The sequence below is a fragment of the Physcomitrium patens genome, chromosome 6 (assembly GCF_059467195.1).
Source record: "Physcomitrium patens ecotype Gransden chromosome 6, ASM5946719v1, whole genome shotgun sequence".
NCBI lineage: Eukaryota > Viridiplantae > Streptophyta > Bryopsida > Funariales > Funariaceae > Physcomitrium > Physcomitrium patens.
In genome coordinates, this window is record NC_143415.1 from 11,543,724 (window position 1) to 11,560,905 (window position 17,182).

General features: G+C 29.1%; 1 protein-coding gene across 2 annotated transcripts; it reads left to right on the top strand.

Moving 5' to 3' along the window:
- The first annotated feature begins 11,838 nt into the window (after positions 1–11,838).
- LOC112284063 (chromatin remodeling protein EBS) lies at positions 11,839–15,811 on the top strand. 2 transcript variants are annotated; one of them, XM_024523573.3, is made up of 5 exons: positions 11,839–12,415; positions 13,600–13,942; positions 14,274–14,342; positions 14,731–14,878; positions 15,245–15,811. In XM_024523573.3, the coding sequence occupies exons 1-5, from the start codon at positions 12,343–12,345 to the stop codon at positions 15,269–15,271; spliced, it is 660 nt and encodes a 219-aa protein (XP_024379341.1). In that variant the 5' UTR covers positions 11,839–12,342; the 3' UTR covers positions 15,272–15,811. The 2 variants fall into 2 exon arrangements, with proteins under 2 accessions (XP_024379341.1, XP_073390985.1); XM_073534884.2 differs by lacking the exon at positions 11,839–12,415 and adding an exon at positions 12,923–13,097.
- Positions 15,812–17,182: the final 1,371 nt, after the last annotated feature.

Consider the following 17,182-nt stretch of genomic DNA (forward strand, 5'->3'; position numbering starts at 1 on the left):
AGATTACAAACTATCTATCTTTAAACAAAAAATCTTATTTTTTAATACTGATTTTTTTCTTAAAGAGAGTAGATTATCTTTTTTTGTAGAAATTTTTATTAGAGGTTGCGGATTACCCTCCTCTAATTTAACTTTTTGAATTTATTTGAATTGTCTATGAAAGAGAAGAGTATGGATGCTATTCTTATTAGAAGTGAGAATAGATTTGCAACTATTGTAGATCTTCATGAGCTTGTCAACACTCTAAGAATAAAAATCTCTCATATTTCTATTGTGAATCATGAAAGTACTATACTTATGCATATGAAAGAAGTTCAAAGTCTGTAGCAAAAAATTGAACAGTTGAGGAGAGTAGGTAGATTGATGTCACAACCAAATCCAAAGAGTTTTGCTTCTATAAGTATGATGGAAATAAGGATTAGTATGCTTGAGAAATTTGATGGAACAAGATCAAAATTTCAAAGATTCTTACACCAAGTTAAGCTCTATCTAAGATTGCACTCTTTCCAATACCTTAATGGATTTACTCAAGTCAGATTCATATGGATATTTTTATAAAGAAGTGCTCTCTCTTGGTTTGTACCTTTAATAGAAAAAGATTTGAGAATCTTTTATGATTTGAATTCATTTTTAGATGTGTTTATGGCGACATTCGGAAGAAGTGATTGAGAAAGAATAGTAGAGACTAAGCTCTTATCTTTACAACAAGGATCATAGTCATCTACCATATATGCTACTGAATTCTAAAACCTCACTTGCAACATGGACTCGAATGACAAAGCCCTTATTAATCAATTTCAATATAACTTGAAGGATAATGTCAAAGGCTTGTTACTGACAATGTCAAAGATAAAATCTTTGAAATAATTTATTGCTCAAGCCATTATATAAGACAATTGATTATTTGAAAGATGTCAAGAAAAAAGATATGACTAGAGAAGAATAAATCAAATAATGATATCAACTCCTAAGTTTTCAAAAACTTATTTATCAAAGCTAGAAGTAATGCAAATTAATATGGTACATTTTGAATCCCTTTAAGAGTAAGAAAAGGATTGACGATATCAAGAAAGATTATATTTATATTGTAAAGAAGCTAAATATACCACTCAACATTGTTCGAAGAAATAATGTAATTATAAAATGAGAAGTACAATTGCCAAAGAAGACAATGTATCAAAACACAAGTTACTCTAGCTATAATAAGGACGGTGCAACTAGGATCGTATGCAACATCTAACAAAGGTCCTATTCTTTCTTTTGATCCTTCACCTTGTTTTAGAATAAAAGTCTATTTAGGACCAAAAAATCACAGAGTCTTAGCTTTGTTGGATTCATGAGCCTTAGCTTGTTTTATAGATGAAGACTTTGTCAAAAAAAACAAGATACATTTTTAATTAAAAAAATCAAACATGTCCATGTAGAAGTAATAGATGGACGTTTATTATCTTTTGAGGATATTACAGATGAAATTATTCCTATAGAAGTAACAACTAGTAGTTATAATAGTTTGATAATGTTTAATATATTTAAATCTCTTTTTAATCCAATCATTTTAAGATTATCATGATTAAAAAGATATAACCCTCAAATATAATGGATTTCTTGCAAGTTCAATTTTTTCCATAGTTTAGTCCAAGATCCTACTAGGCAAGTAGAAATCCATAAGTTTAGTATATCCAAACCCTTATTGGTATGTGTAAAAGTTTTTATGCATGCTGCAAATGAAGGGCCATCTTTTGCTATATATGTTACATCCATTGTTGATGGTGAGAAGATATTTAGAAGTATTTCTAGCTAGTATCAAGATTTTAAATATTTTTTTGAAAAAAAAATATAAATATTCTTTTAAAGCATTGTCTTTATAATTGTACCATCGATCTTCAAGAAAGAACTCACCCACCATTTGGACCAATTTATAGCCTATCACAAAATGAATTGATTGCATTCAAAGAATACATTAATAAAAACTTAGTTAAGAACTTTATATACTATTCTAAATCTCCAACTAATACTCCTAACTTATTTGTGAAGAAAAAGGAGTGATCTCTACAAATGTGTGTAGATTATTGAAGACTTAATAAGATCACCATCAATAATAGGTATCCTCTATTTTTAATTTTAGGACTTCTTGATCAACTAAATCAAGTAAAGATCTATATAAAATAGATCTATGAGGAGCACATAACTTGATCTGCATCAAAAGAGGAAATAAATGGAAAGTTATTTTTCAAAATAAGTATGGATATTTTGAATATAATGTCATGTCTTTCGGACTTAAAAATGCACCACCTACTTTCCAATATCTAATGAATGATGTCTTTTGTAAATTTCTTGATGATTTTATCATTTGTTATTTTAATGATATTATAATCTATTCTAAAAATATAAAAGATCATGAAGTTTATGTTCATTGTGTGTTACAAAAACTAAGAAATGTAAGATTATATGCAAAGATGGAAAAGTGTGTATTCTATGCTATTCAAGTTGATTTTTTGAGATACATCTTTTTCAATGAAGGCCTATGATAGATCCAAAGAAGGTCCAAACTATCATAGATTGAAAGATCCTAAGAACAATAAAAGATGTACAATGCTTTTTGAATTTTTTCAATTATTATCAAATCTTTATGAAGAACTTTTTTTAAGTTGTAACTTTACTTACATGTTTGACTTGTAAAGAAAAATTTGAATAGAATAAAGAAGCTAAAACATCATTTATTATTTTAAAGAAAGAATTTATTTCTATACCAACTTTGTATCATGTTGATTTTTTTAAGGCATTCTTTATGGAAATAAATGCATTAGTCTTTGCCTTAGATGCAATATTGTCACAAATAGGAATAGATGACAAACTCCATCTAGTAGCTTTCTATTCCAAAAAAATTTCAAGAGGCAAGATTAACTATGAGATCTACGATAAGAAATTTCTTTCAATTGTGGATTTATTTTAAAAATGGTATCATTATCTAGAAGGCGCTTCAAGTCCAGTCATAGTATATACAGATTACAAGAACCTTGAGTATTTCATGTGGGCACGTGTTTTGAATCATCACCAAGTCCATTGGAGCATGCCATTATCAAGATTTACTTTCAAGATCACATATTGATCTAAAAAATAACAAAGTTTATTAAATGCTCTTTCTAGACACTCTTCTCTTGCATCAAAAGAAAGAGATATATCTTTTGATTAGCAAAGAGTAATCTTTTTGAAGCCAAAGTATTTTCAACTTCAAGCAATGCAATCAACATTGATTGTTGATTCAACTTTTGTCAAATAAACTCAATCAAGTATGTCCTCTAATTTTCTTATTCATAATATTAAGAATCTTTCTTCTAAGTCTCATGATATTTCAAAGTTTGAATTCAAAAATAACCTTCTTTATTTTGAAGCATATTTATATGTTCCAGAAAGAGAAGTACTTTTATATGTTCTTCAAGCATATCATGACTTTTTAACAACACGATATTTTAGATACAATAAGACTTTAGAGCTTATATATAGAGATTTTAGATGGCTGCAAATGTGAAAGGCAGTAAAAGACTTTGTCTAATTATGTGACGTTTATTCAAGATAAAAAAAAAATCCTCCTTATTGATCCTATGGACTTCTCCAACTATTGCATATATCCAAACAACTATGGTCTTCCATTTTTATGGATTTTATCACAAATTGTTCAAATTCAAGTTTGTATGATTCTATATTCATAATTGTAGATCGCTTCACCAAAATGGCACATTTTGTATCATGTACAAAATCTATTTTAGATAAAAAAAAAAAAATAGTTAAGCTTTTCATTGACAATATCTATTGCTATCATGGATTGCCAAAGGATATTATATTAGATAGGAGGATTCAATTTGTATCAAGATTTTTAAAAATCTTATTTAATATTCTAAAAGTGAATATAAATATCTCTTTGGCTTTTCATCCTCCAACTAATAGACAAACGAAATGGATGAATTAAGTTTTGGAGTAATATTTGAGGTGTACCATCAACTATCATAAAGATGATTAAACAACTTTTTTGCCATTGGTAGAGTTTGCATATAATAATTTGGTACATTCTTATACTTAATAAATACCTTGCTTTGCCAATTATAGTTATTATCTATGACTTAATACTTTTGACTTTTGAAAAGATGATAATCCTTTAACAAAAGATTTAGCAAATTGTTTGTCAGAGCTACATGTAACAATAAAGATATAATTAAAAGAAGCTTAAGAACAACAAAAGACCAATGCCGATATCTATCACAAGCAGCAACCACAATTCAATATAGGTGAGAAGGTATGACTACTTTGTCACAATATTAAGACTACTTGTCTTATAGTAAGTTGGACTATCATAGGCTGGGACCTTTTTCTATTTGTAAACAAATCAATCCTGTTGCTTATTGGTTATATCTATTGGAGTCTATAAAGATCCATTCTATATTTTTTATATTCTTTCTTGATTCGTATATAATAGTGAATATCTTAAAAAGAAAACAAATGCCACCTCTTCTTATAAAAATGGATAATAATCAAGAATTCAAGGTAGAAGAAGTCTTAGAATCAAGGCTATGCCAAAATAGATTGAAATATCTTATTCATTGGCATAGATATGATATTAATGAATGTACATAGGAGCCATCAAAGAATCTTAAAAATCCAGCAAAAAAAGTTGAAGCCTTTCATCAATGACATCTATCAAAACCAAGATGAAGAATAATAAATCTTTGTTATAAAAGAAACAAGATCAAAAGAAGATAACACTCTATTTTCTATCCTTCTTTGTAGCTTATATGTAGTTAAAGAGATAGAAAATCAATAACTAGCAGATTTAACTCAAGAGCTTTCATTTGCACACTTATCAGATAAGAAATTACGATTGTCACAACCTTCAAGATGTCAAAATTGAGATAAAGATCCTCAAGAATGACATATTCTTCCTCAAATAGATGGCGAGATATAATGTATTTGGTATCACAACCTTAGAAGAGACTCTCAATGTTTGGTGATTTTATTAAAGGTAAGAACAACTTTTGACAATGTTCCAAATATTTTATTTAAAAAAAGTTATGAAGGCTCTAATAATGACCAAATAACAGGGTGGTTTTTTTGTCCTAGTATGAGACAATATCAATGGCTAAAAAGGCCTATAAACCATCTTCAAAGAGAACAAAGATCAAAGTGTTTTACAAATACAATTTGTCACATCTTATATTTCTTAAATATTTGAAGACCACTCCTTGTAGAACCTATACCTAGAAGGAGGGATAATATCACAGATATACATAAGTAGTCTAGTAAATAGCTATATAATTAAATAGAAGTAAATAAAAGTAAGTAAAAATAAGTTAATTTCATAAAATCTTCTAGAAAAGCTTCCTAGAAGCTTCATAGATGCTACTTTGGCTTTACATATATTTATAGTTGATTGATAGATTAGAAACTTGGTCAACAAGTTAACCACGTGGTAGAAGCTTGCAGAACAAGTTAACTATATAAAAAACTTGTACATATAGAAAACTTGCCTTACAAGTTAAGATATATATCTTACAAAGTCAATACATTTTGGAGGTCCTATAAGACATCACCACGTAACTCCTAGTTAAGAGTATATATAGAGGCAAGAGTGAAGCCTTCTTCACTCTTATCAACGTCTTTTTAGTCTTTAGTCTTGTTTTAAGACTTATTCATCTTTTTATTTTTAACAATAGTCATTCTAGTTTAATATTATATCATCTTTGACTGACTTTTAAGTTCCTTTCATTGATACAAGAGTGTGCTGAGGATTTTCTTTCTTTGAAATACATGTCCTTGAAACTTATTGTGCTTTGAAATAACTACTAGCAAGTTTGATTCTTTATAAGCTTGAGTTATATAAATGACAAATGACATTTTTTATTTAGTCGTCTTCATAAAAATCATTGCTTTAAATTAAAAAAACTTTATTATTTATGACTTTTTGATATGTTATGTACAAAAAAATTCTATAGAAAATTTAATTTTATGAAATTTTAGATTGATAGATGGATTCAATCTCAAGAAGTTTATATGTTGTTTGAAGACAAAACAACCTTACAAAACTTCTTAAGAATTTTTTATGTTCTTTGAAGATAAATCAATCCTAAAAAAATCATATAAAACCTCCTACTAAAATATTTTAAGAATCTTTTAAAATATTTACAAATTTAATAGAATATTTTTAAAATATTCTTAAAATCTTCTAATGAACATCTATAATATTAAAAAATGCCAAAAAATATTGAAATATCTTATTTATTGGTATAAATATAATATTAGTGAACACACATAAGAGCCAATATAATTATTCTTCTCTCTCTAATACTTCTATAAAACAATGCTTCTGACATTCAATTGTGAACTTAATCTATTTGCTTTACTTAATTGTACAACTTCTTAGCATAGAATTTAAACTTCATTGTTGATTTCTTTTGTAGGTATATAAATAGTATCTTTATAGTTTATATTAAAAATAAGTGAGATTTTAATCCTAAGAGTATTGACAAGTGTATGAAGATCTGCAATAGTTGCAAATCTATTCTTATTTTTATCATAAATAGCATCCATGATTATCCTTTCTACAAATCATTCAAATAAATTCACAAGTCAAATTAGGATAGAATAATCCACAACCTCTAATATCAAATAGAAATTTCTACAAAAAAAGATACTCTACTATCTTTAAAAAAAATAATTAATGTTTAAAAAAACAAAAGTTAGTTCAAAGATAAGTAGTCTATAATCTTTAAAATATAACTATATTAGTGGAGTAATCTATTCACTTTAAAAAAATAAAAAAATAAAACAATAAGTTAGCATTCTTATCAAATTATTTAAGATATGAATTTTAAATAATTAAAAGATCAATAAATTCTTGTTTTATTCAAATAGACTAAAAAATCACTCAAAGATGGTATTATGTTAAAATATAATGACTATTATAAATGATAAGATCATTAATAAGTCTTAAAACAAGACTAAAAACTATAAAGGCCTTGATAAAAGTAAAGAAGGCTTCATTCTTGCTTTTATATATACTATCTAACTGTGAGCTACGTGGTGACGTTTTATAGAACCTCCAACATGTGTCTGATTTCAAGAAATGTATCTTAACTTATAAGGCAAGTTTCTTATATGTGCGCCACATTGTTAGCATATACCATAAATTATTTATACATGTAACAAATGGCTAACTTGTTGGCTAAGTTTTTAACCTATCAATCAACTATAAATATGTATAAAATAAAATATATATCTTTGAAACTTCTAAAAAGCTTTGTTTTAAGATAATATTAAATCTATCTATATTTACCTTCTACCTAGCACTTCTTATTTACGTAAATATGTATATCCATGATATAATCTCACATGAATTACTATTTTATTAATAATTACCATATAAATTTTTTTACAAGAAATCTTTACTTTTCTTATTTATTTAATTACAACAATATCATCAAAAATCAAGATAAAAATAATAAAATTTACAAAAATAGTCAAGATCAATCATAGTTGTAGTCCTTAATTTTTGTAGCAATATTCTATAATTCAATTTTATCATCTATTTATTATTAGATAAAATCCTAAAAATACTTGCATCTATATAAGTTGATTTATTTTGGACAATATTTTTCAAGATAAAAATAAGTGTTGTTTTCTTTGTATATATAGTTGTGGGTGCAACAAAACTAAACTTTATAAATAATATTTTACTCAATTTATTTGTTATATATGTGTAGTATCTCACATCCATATTAATTTATAATACTTTTGATTACTTCTTTTAATATTAAAAATGTAAGGATATGGAGTGAGGCAACTACTCAATGTGTTTGAATAAGGCATCTATTTAGAAATGTAAGAAGCTTGTATTTTCAAACATATACCATGCTTAAACCCATATTATAATATCATTGTGTGTATGAAGCTAATATTATTGTATATATGCATAGGTGTGTGGCACAAGAGGATATCCATGTAAGAAAAAAGAGATAATTTTAATTTTGTCTATTTGGCAATTTTGTAAATTTATTTATAAATTCTAAATTTATAAATCTAAATATATTCAATTTAAATTATTTTATTTTTATTTCAGCTTAAAATATTCAAAATAAAAATCCATATATGTATATATACATAATTATGTATATTTTTTAATCTACTAACAATAAAAAAATCTAAATAATTGATATTAATAAAATATAAAAATTATTGATGGTTACAAAAGAAATCTATTGAATTTACCTAATTTAATTCATATACATAAAAAAAACTATATTTAAATTTAAACTTATGGTAGTCTAATAAAATTAAAAGTCTATTCTAATTTAAAGTATATTTTTAGGAATAAGTATGCTAATGAATTTAACTTCTAATAAAGTTTTAAATTAAGAAATTATATTCTTTTATAGTATTTATTGGATTTGCATACATTCACTTAAATCAATATTAAAAACTTTAAAAACTATATAAAATAGTAAAAATAAAATATTTAAATATCTATATATTATTTATTTATTTATTTATTTAAATGATATATTAAAATTTTATATATTCAACCTAATATTTTTTATTATCATAATTAAGATACTACTAAAGGTGTTAAGATACTAGATTTAAAGATAATTTTAAAAAAAATAGGAGAGTTAGTATCCAAAAATTATACAAATAAAGGTTTGATTATGAAGATTTCATTAAATAAAAAAATAAACAGAAGTTAAAAGAAGAATTTAGAAAAATACAAAATATAAATATCAAATAAAAAATATAAAAATAATATATTTATTTAAATATACTTCTTACAATATGCATCTTGATATTTTGAAAATTTATATGGAGACAAAAACAAAACAATGATGTTGAACTAGATAAGTAGTTTGTTAATATTGTTATTCTAAAAGTAATATTTTTTTTTTTCTAATTTGTATAGTTTTACAATAAATAAAATTATAAAATTTTATTATGAATTTCATAATAAAAATGAATAGAATTTAAAAAAATATTTATTACTTGTATGACAAAAGAATATAATAGTTTAAATAATATATATTTAATTTGAAAAACCTTAAAAATATTTATTGAAGAAAATATTATAAAAGAAGTTAGAAGTTAATGTCTAGATTTTATTTTTTGATACAATTTAGTAAGACGGTATCAAATGATAGTTAATTACAGAAATTTATCAAAAACATATATAATAATATTTTCTAATATTTATTTAAAATTAATAATGGCTGATTTTGTCGAAATTCAATTTAAACAAATGAAGGTGTAAAAAATGACTTTTAAAATTCTATAATGTTTTTTTAAACACAAGAAATTTAAAACTAAAAAGTCTATTTATTTAGTTTAATTTATTTGTACACAAATGTTACTAATTATTTTCTTAAATAGTATAAAATGTTTTAAGAATGTAAATCTCATTTTTTTTTTTCTTATATTCCTTCAGCTAAATAGTTACAAAATAAATATACTTAGAAATCCATATTTTTAATTATTTTTAATAATCTAATTAAAATTTTAATAAGTAATTTGAAATATAATTTTAATTTTTAAAAACTAAATTTATCTTCTAATATATATGTTAGAATATATATATATTTTTTAAAATATACATATATATATATATATATATATATATAACTATTATTTTATATATATATTAAAGAAAATACATAGTCATTTAGAAATTTAGAATTAGAAAATGCTTGACTAATTCACAACTATTGTGAATAAATTATGCATAATTCTTTGAAATATACTCTTATGAGCATAAAATTAAATTTATTTCTTCTTTGAAATAATTTGAATAAGTAGTTTTATAATAATAAATAAAATTCAAAAAGAAAACTTTACAAAGTCAGCTAAATTATCTTAATTTTAACTCTAATTTTTAACTTATTCACTATCTTTTAAATTACAATTATAGTATGTAAAATACACAAACTAATTCTTAAATCTACACATTAATTTCTTTCTTTTCAAATTTTAATATGTAGTTTTATTTTATGTTGTTTTAGTTTATATGATTGTTTATTTATTAAATTTTTAGATATATTATAATCCATATAACTTACTGTAATTATAAATAATAAAAAAAAACATATTCTTACACAACCTAATACAATATTCTAAACAAAAAAAACATCTACAATAATTTTAATTTTAATTTAATTATCACATTGAATTGTATATATCCTTTCTATTAAAATAATCATTTCAAATTTTTATAGTTATTGTATAATTATTATTTTTTTATCACTTTCTTTTATTTTTCCAAAAAACTTATCTTATATTATGAACATTTAGTTATTTTTTTAATAATTTAATTTTAAAAAACTAAAAATTTAATTTAATTTTAAGTCAAAATTAAATCATGTTAAATGAAATATTAGTTATATTAGATGGTCACCTCATTTTATTGTGCAAATGCCTCCTTTTTAGTATGTTGATGCCTCATCCTTCCTCTTTTAATCCAATTGTATACTACATATACAAGTTTTTCAACAAACTAGACACTAGTGAGGCCAAAAGGTATAAATACAACAATATGTAAATAACAACAATTTATAATATGTGAACATGATTAATACTCAAGCTAAATAAAGTAAAATAAATAAAAGATGGTATCTATCTAATAATTAAAGGAAGGTTGTTGCTAGGCTTATATATTAGAAAGGTAATTTTTAGAAATATAATAATTATTTATAGGATTTTAAGATGGTATTGTTATTATTTTTTATTACAAAATATATCTAACTATAAAGTTTTATTACAAATTACAATATAAAATAACTTTAGTTTTTGATTTTTTGAAAAATTTTTCATACTTTTATTTTTTTTTAGAAAAGTAAAACTTATAAAGAAAATTATAAGTAAATAAATAAAGAATTAAAATATAGATTTATGATAGCAAATTTAAAAAGGTATAATGTTGGAAGACTACTTAAGTATGAGGGAAACCATATTTAGACCACTAAGATAGGGTTTAATGTAAAAATTCTTGATGAAAAAGGTTAACAATATTAAATGCACATTGACCTCTCATGTTCTAATTGTTGACTCACTTGAATTTACAACATTTCAAACAACTCTTCGTTTATTTTCATGGTTCTATTGTGTGAACAAAAATACAATTTTCAAGCCAAAAATCACAGATTCCTACTGGTTTTACATGAAACCATGTTAGTCTTGTTGTAGGCACATATAAATGGACGGTTTGATGCCACTATAATACCTTTTTTTTTAATAACAACTTGGTGCAGTCGCCAAAACTCTACCCAACCACAGTCAAGAACTAATCATACAACTTTTAGTTTTAATTAAAACATTGAGAGCTGTGAAGGAAGTGACAGAGCTACTCCACCAATCACAAACCCATTGTCATATTGTTAGTGAACTCAGCGTTTATTGTTATTACTATTATTATTTTAACGTACTAATAGTAATAGTATTCAGTTTTTAATTTCCTTGCAACATTCTTACCATCTTCATATAATAGATTCTCTCGTGTTATTATTTGGTTCTTCGGTCCACTTGGAAATCTAGCTTTAGCGAGGATTGACAATTTTCCCCCAATGCTTAGATTTCAAATCTACCAAGTGTTTGACCCGCTCTACTGATACAAGCTTCTCGTGTGACCGAGCACAAGATCTACTAATTTTCCTGTTGGATAAAAATAACCGCGCGACGTCATAGAGTCTAGGAAAGCACTACAAATAGAAAGCAGAAACCTAGATGGGGGGTGCATGTACAGAGGGAGAAGAGATGAAAAAACGGGAGATGTCTTGGAGAGCGGGATTTGGCCCCCTTGGCACGATGGCACCTACCTGCCCTTGGAACAAGGCTCTTCTCCGTTCATCGCCATAGCGGAGGGAGAGGTGCGTGTTAGATTGCGAGGACCGGCTGCGGCGATTGTCCTCGCAGGGAAGTGTTATGCAGGTCTGGAATTGAGTGTAGAATTTCGAGAGCTTTGTAGAAGTGTTCTCTGTTTGGAATATAGTGGATTGTGGAGGTCAGCACGGAGTGGAGAGTGATTCGGGATGGTTGGATATGGAAGGCACAGTCATTAGAAGCAGGAAGCAGTGATGGATCGACATGAGAACACGTTGGTTGTGATCTCTCGGGGATGTTTCCCCGCCGGGTATGCGCGAGATATGAGACCTCGGCGGAGGATGTAAGGCCGTTGTGATTCGGAGGTTGTTACCAGAGATAATTTATACTTGACGACGCGTGGTTGTGTGGAGATTCCGGTTGTAGGCTTTGGAGTCGAATTTTAATTTTGCGCTTGTGCGAGGGAGGACGCTAGTAGAGACGCGTATTTCCCTTGTGATGGCGAAGTCGAAAGGTGCCAAGAAAGCTCTCGACTCGTACACCGTGAAAGGCACACAGAAGGTCGTGAAAGGTGAGTTTGGAAATGAATGAGGTTTTCCCGTGATTATCTCGACAAAGTCGCTTGACCTCCAGGTTGTTATGAGGAGACCTGCACGTAAAGAAGTGGAATGCTGTGCATTTTGTATGTGATCCTCACGAAGGCTGTGCGTCGGATATTTCTGATCACCAATTCACACTAAACTCAATCTCTGTTCCTTTGCCACTTTGTTGTTTGACGTAATCGTCGTGTTATCCCCCAAATTTTCCACTGTGTAGCATACAGTGTGGATTAATTTAAGGTTGATAGTAAAAGACCTCAGACAATCACGTTACTCAGGGGATGATGATTGACCTTGGTGATGCATTCTGACATACTTTGACATATTTGGAGGGATTGAATTTTATATTGATAATGTGAATCGTAATATTATGCAGACATATTTGCTGCTCCCCTAGAGTACATATTTCGTTAAGATTTCACATGAATCCTTACTAGTGAATATAAACATCCTAATGGATGGGCTTATTGACCTGGCAGAGGCTCCCTACAGTCCTTAAAGTCTTACCCTGAGAGCAATTTTAACAGTACCACTCTCAGGACATTATTGTTGTTTCGAGAATCGACAACAGCCTTTTCTGGATGTTTGACAAATTTTAAAAGCTTGAAGCTCCTCCACTTAAGAAAAATAGTAAATGGTAGTTGATACGTGTAGGTCCGTCTCTTAACTACTTTCTCTTTATGCCCTAATTTTAATAATTTTCAATCATGGATAAAATTCCTTTACAATATTGATTATATTCAAGACTTATGGAATTTGGGGGCTCCGAATCACATAGCTTTCAGCAGGTCGCAGAGCTTTGTGACAAGAATTTTCTGTTGTACTCGAATGTAACCTGCAAAACTTTTGATTGAGTGGACTGGAAACAAAAATAATATGTTAATAGTTGTAAGTATTTGCAAAGAAGGTCCGAATTCTTTTAACATCGGATAATCTCGGTATGTTATATTACTTATCAGTGCAGTTGGGGAAATTTAGCTAATGACCTGATTGATTTCTCTGTTACAGCGCGATGCCGAGGCCAACTAGATCAGACTTCCATTTGTTTGCAGATTTGTAATAGGATTCTACACGCTAGTGAATTGTCATACAAGAACAATTTCCAAAGATGTAAACGAAATATGTGATTTAACCACAACGGTTGTGGCCTTTACAGTGGGAGATTGTGTCTTGATGCGTGGGCAAGATCCTGATAAGCCACCTTACGTTGCCAAGATAGAGAAGATTGAGGCTGACAACAGAAACAATACTAAAGTACGGGTACGATGGTATTATCGGCCTGAAGAGTCAATGGGAGGGAGGCGACAATTTCATGGTTCAAAGGAGCTTTTCTTGTCAGATCACTACGATATTCAAAGTGCGGACACTATAGAGGGCAAGTGCATTGTTCATACGTTCAAAAATTACACTAAGCTTGACAGTGTCGGTACTGAAGATTACTTCTGTCGCTTTGAATACAAGGCTTCTACTGGCGGATTCACTCCTGATCGAGTGGCTGTGTACGTCATTTTTCACTCTACATGTTTCTTTTCCTTATATACGTTTGGTGAAGTAACAAGGAACTCATCTCTCGGCGGTCGCATAGTCGTAACGCTACATGGTTGTTACATAGAGGTTTAAGCACGGCATGTGTTTCAAATGCATGTCAGTGCAATTATGGCTAATTTCATTCTCCTGGTCAAGCTGGTAAATTTTTTGCATTTGAGTTGTAGTGTTTCACTAGCTTTACATATCCTAAGTCGAGTGTAAAACATTGAGTTAAGTAAGGTGTATTCCTTTCTTGTGATATAAAGGCTGACCCATTTGGTGTTCTCTGACTGTTCTGTATAGGTATTGTAAATGTGAGATGCCTTATAATCCAGATGATTTGATGGTTCAATGTGAGACTTGCAAAGATTGGTAAGTTCTCTTCATCTCATCCTTATTTAGTCAGTATATTGTGAGCAGCTTGTCTTGTACTTCAAGAGGCAAATTGTAGAGTCTGAATCACTGAAGCCTTTTAGAAGTATTGCCAGAAGGTCGAATTAGATTTGCTTGTACTCCTGCACAAGAAGCAGGACGACGTCTTACTTTCAATAGTCAAACCACACTCTGAATTGAATTACCCTTCTCCTGGAAGTTGTAGTATCTTTGCTTATGTTTATGGATATCACATGCAAAAATTGGGTACTTGGCTACGATTGCTTCCGTATGTTGCAAGTACGAAACTTCTTTCAGTCTGATGAGAACAATATCTGGGAAGTAGAAAGCATCTTACTCTGAACCCTGCTTCTATTTTTGAGTACAGGTTTCACCCTTCTTGCATGAGCTTCACACCAGATCAAGTGAAGCGTATGGAGAAATTTGTTTGTCCTGATTGTTCCTTGCCAGATGGGGACAGGAAGTTGCGCCAATCTTCTCCAGGATCGTCACCAACACCTGAACATGTTCATAAGGTATACTTCTATTGAAAGTTGAACCTAAAATGAATTCTATTTTTTCAGTTGGTGTCATAAGATGGTTTGAGGCCAAAGGATGTCATGAGCTTGAAGTTGGAGCACAAACTCTGAAGGTGGTTAAGCAGTATATGGTGCATTGAGCACACATCGTCCATTGAAAATCGGGTTTACTTTGAATTCTTTTAAATGTACCATCTGTAAATAGGAACTGTAATGGTTATGTAGCAAACGCATTCCTTGTAATATGATTATAGTTTATAAATGAGTTTCCCTGGAAAGCGCTCCTGTAGTTTTATAGATTTTCTATTTTAATTAGAAATTTTCTGTGGTTCCAATCAGTACATGTGGTTTCTTGAGCTGCAGCCGGAGGCAAAGCGGCGGAAGAGGTGATACACAACTTTACTTATTTGAACCCTGTGGTGCATGTACTGCTGCACAATTTTGTTTAAAAGGGTTGATTGTGAAGATACAACACGGAGGCTCTTTAGATCTGGTCCAGTGGAAAAGGTGATGCATAATACTAAGGACGTTAGATACCAGGAACTGAACATGGAAAGGTCCTGGTATTCCAAGCAAAGGATCTCAGTCAGGCTCTTGATGAATTCATGTTGGCAGTGCTGGAGAGTCGAGTATTTGTGGTGCAGCTTCTCTATCGTAAGATAAAACTACTCACAACCGTCCTCATGCATTAGCACCTCGTAAGTACAGGGTCCATATTAATTCTTCGAAAACTTGGCTTTGAAGGAGGAATGATGGATTTGGTTCAGTCCGGTATTATTCAGTATGGAGGGGTGACGGAGAGCGGCAAAGTTGTAATCACCGGCACAATTGGTTCTCCTCTTAATAGTCTATGTGGGCAGAAATGACCAAATTGTATACAGTTTTTGTCCTGTTTAAAGATCATGTTGCAGCCTGAAGCAACTTTGACCATTTAAGGTGCGCATCCTGAATGATTAGAACGATGTGGAATTGAGGGCTTTGGTCTAGTGCTTTTGGTGGAAATGTGCGGAAAATGTTCATGTAAGTAGAGCAGAACCAAAACATATGGGATAGATGACATTGACTCAGACGATCGGACACAAATTGTCAAAAATCATCGGTGTCTTCAACATGTTAGGTATCTATTGAACTGAAGCACCTATCTAACTGAAAGGGGGAATCAGTTACTTCCAAGGTGACGAAGCCACGGCACCACCCAGGTATATTCCTATGCCGAAGGCATCCTCAAGCCCTTGCAAAGAGTCATGAAGGGGTCTCCTGTAGCAATCAATAAATATCATGATATACGCCAGGTATTACATGGTCAGCAGCAATTCAAGAATTAGGTTTGAAGGTCATCAACGTTTACTGCATCAAGTTCAATGGGCGATGCTTGTTGAACGGACTGTCATCTGTCATCTGAGTACAGGGCTGCTTTGTGACTGTAGGACTGGAGGAATTGCCTTGTGACCTTATTCAAAACTGACTGAAGTCTCAACTTCTTACATCAAAGCATACAGCTCTGATCTGTAATGTTGTTATTACAGCAATCCTCTCAGTTGAATTACATGTGACAAAAGTATATGTCATGTCAGAGAAGGCCTCAAGGGATTTTGTGTTTTGTTGAAGTGGTTATTGGGTTTAGGGGTCTATATATTTAGTAGAAAAGTATCTTCAATTTTTTTTAATTTTTTAATTGGTTGAAATTGAGAAGCCTCACGTAGTTGGTTTTATACTTTGAAAAAGTATTTCAAAGATAAAAATGAAGTGGAATGGATTTTCTTTCTTACATATTATGAATAGTATTGTCCTCTACAATTTGTGGTAGGCCCTTTTAATGAAGTGGATTTTACAAAAATTGAAAAGCTATGTATACAATTATTAAAAATAAACTTTAAGTACTATTCTTATTATTATTTTTATTATTATTTGTATTTCTCATAATTATTAGAATGAAGATATAAGCTAACATATTTAGACTAGTCATAAAATAATTATTTTGGACCATCTCTTTTTAAAAGGCCAAGGCATTAAAAAGAAAGAATTTCTTAGTTAAGAAGGAGTCATTGGAAAGCTTTTGTACCATGGCTTTCCAAAAAGAACTAAGTACAAAAATCCTCTTAATTTAAAAATTGGATATGGCTAATTTTTTTATGTATTACTGTTATACAATTCTTTTTGGTTTCAACTTGTGATATAATAATTTAATTTCTTTTCCTCTTACTATAGTGAAAATATTGTTGTAATAATATTCACTCTATACACATGCTATATATAATCTATTAAATTTAAAATTATACATTATTAAATTTGATGACATAA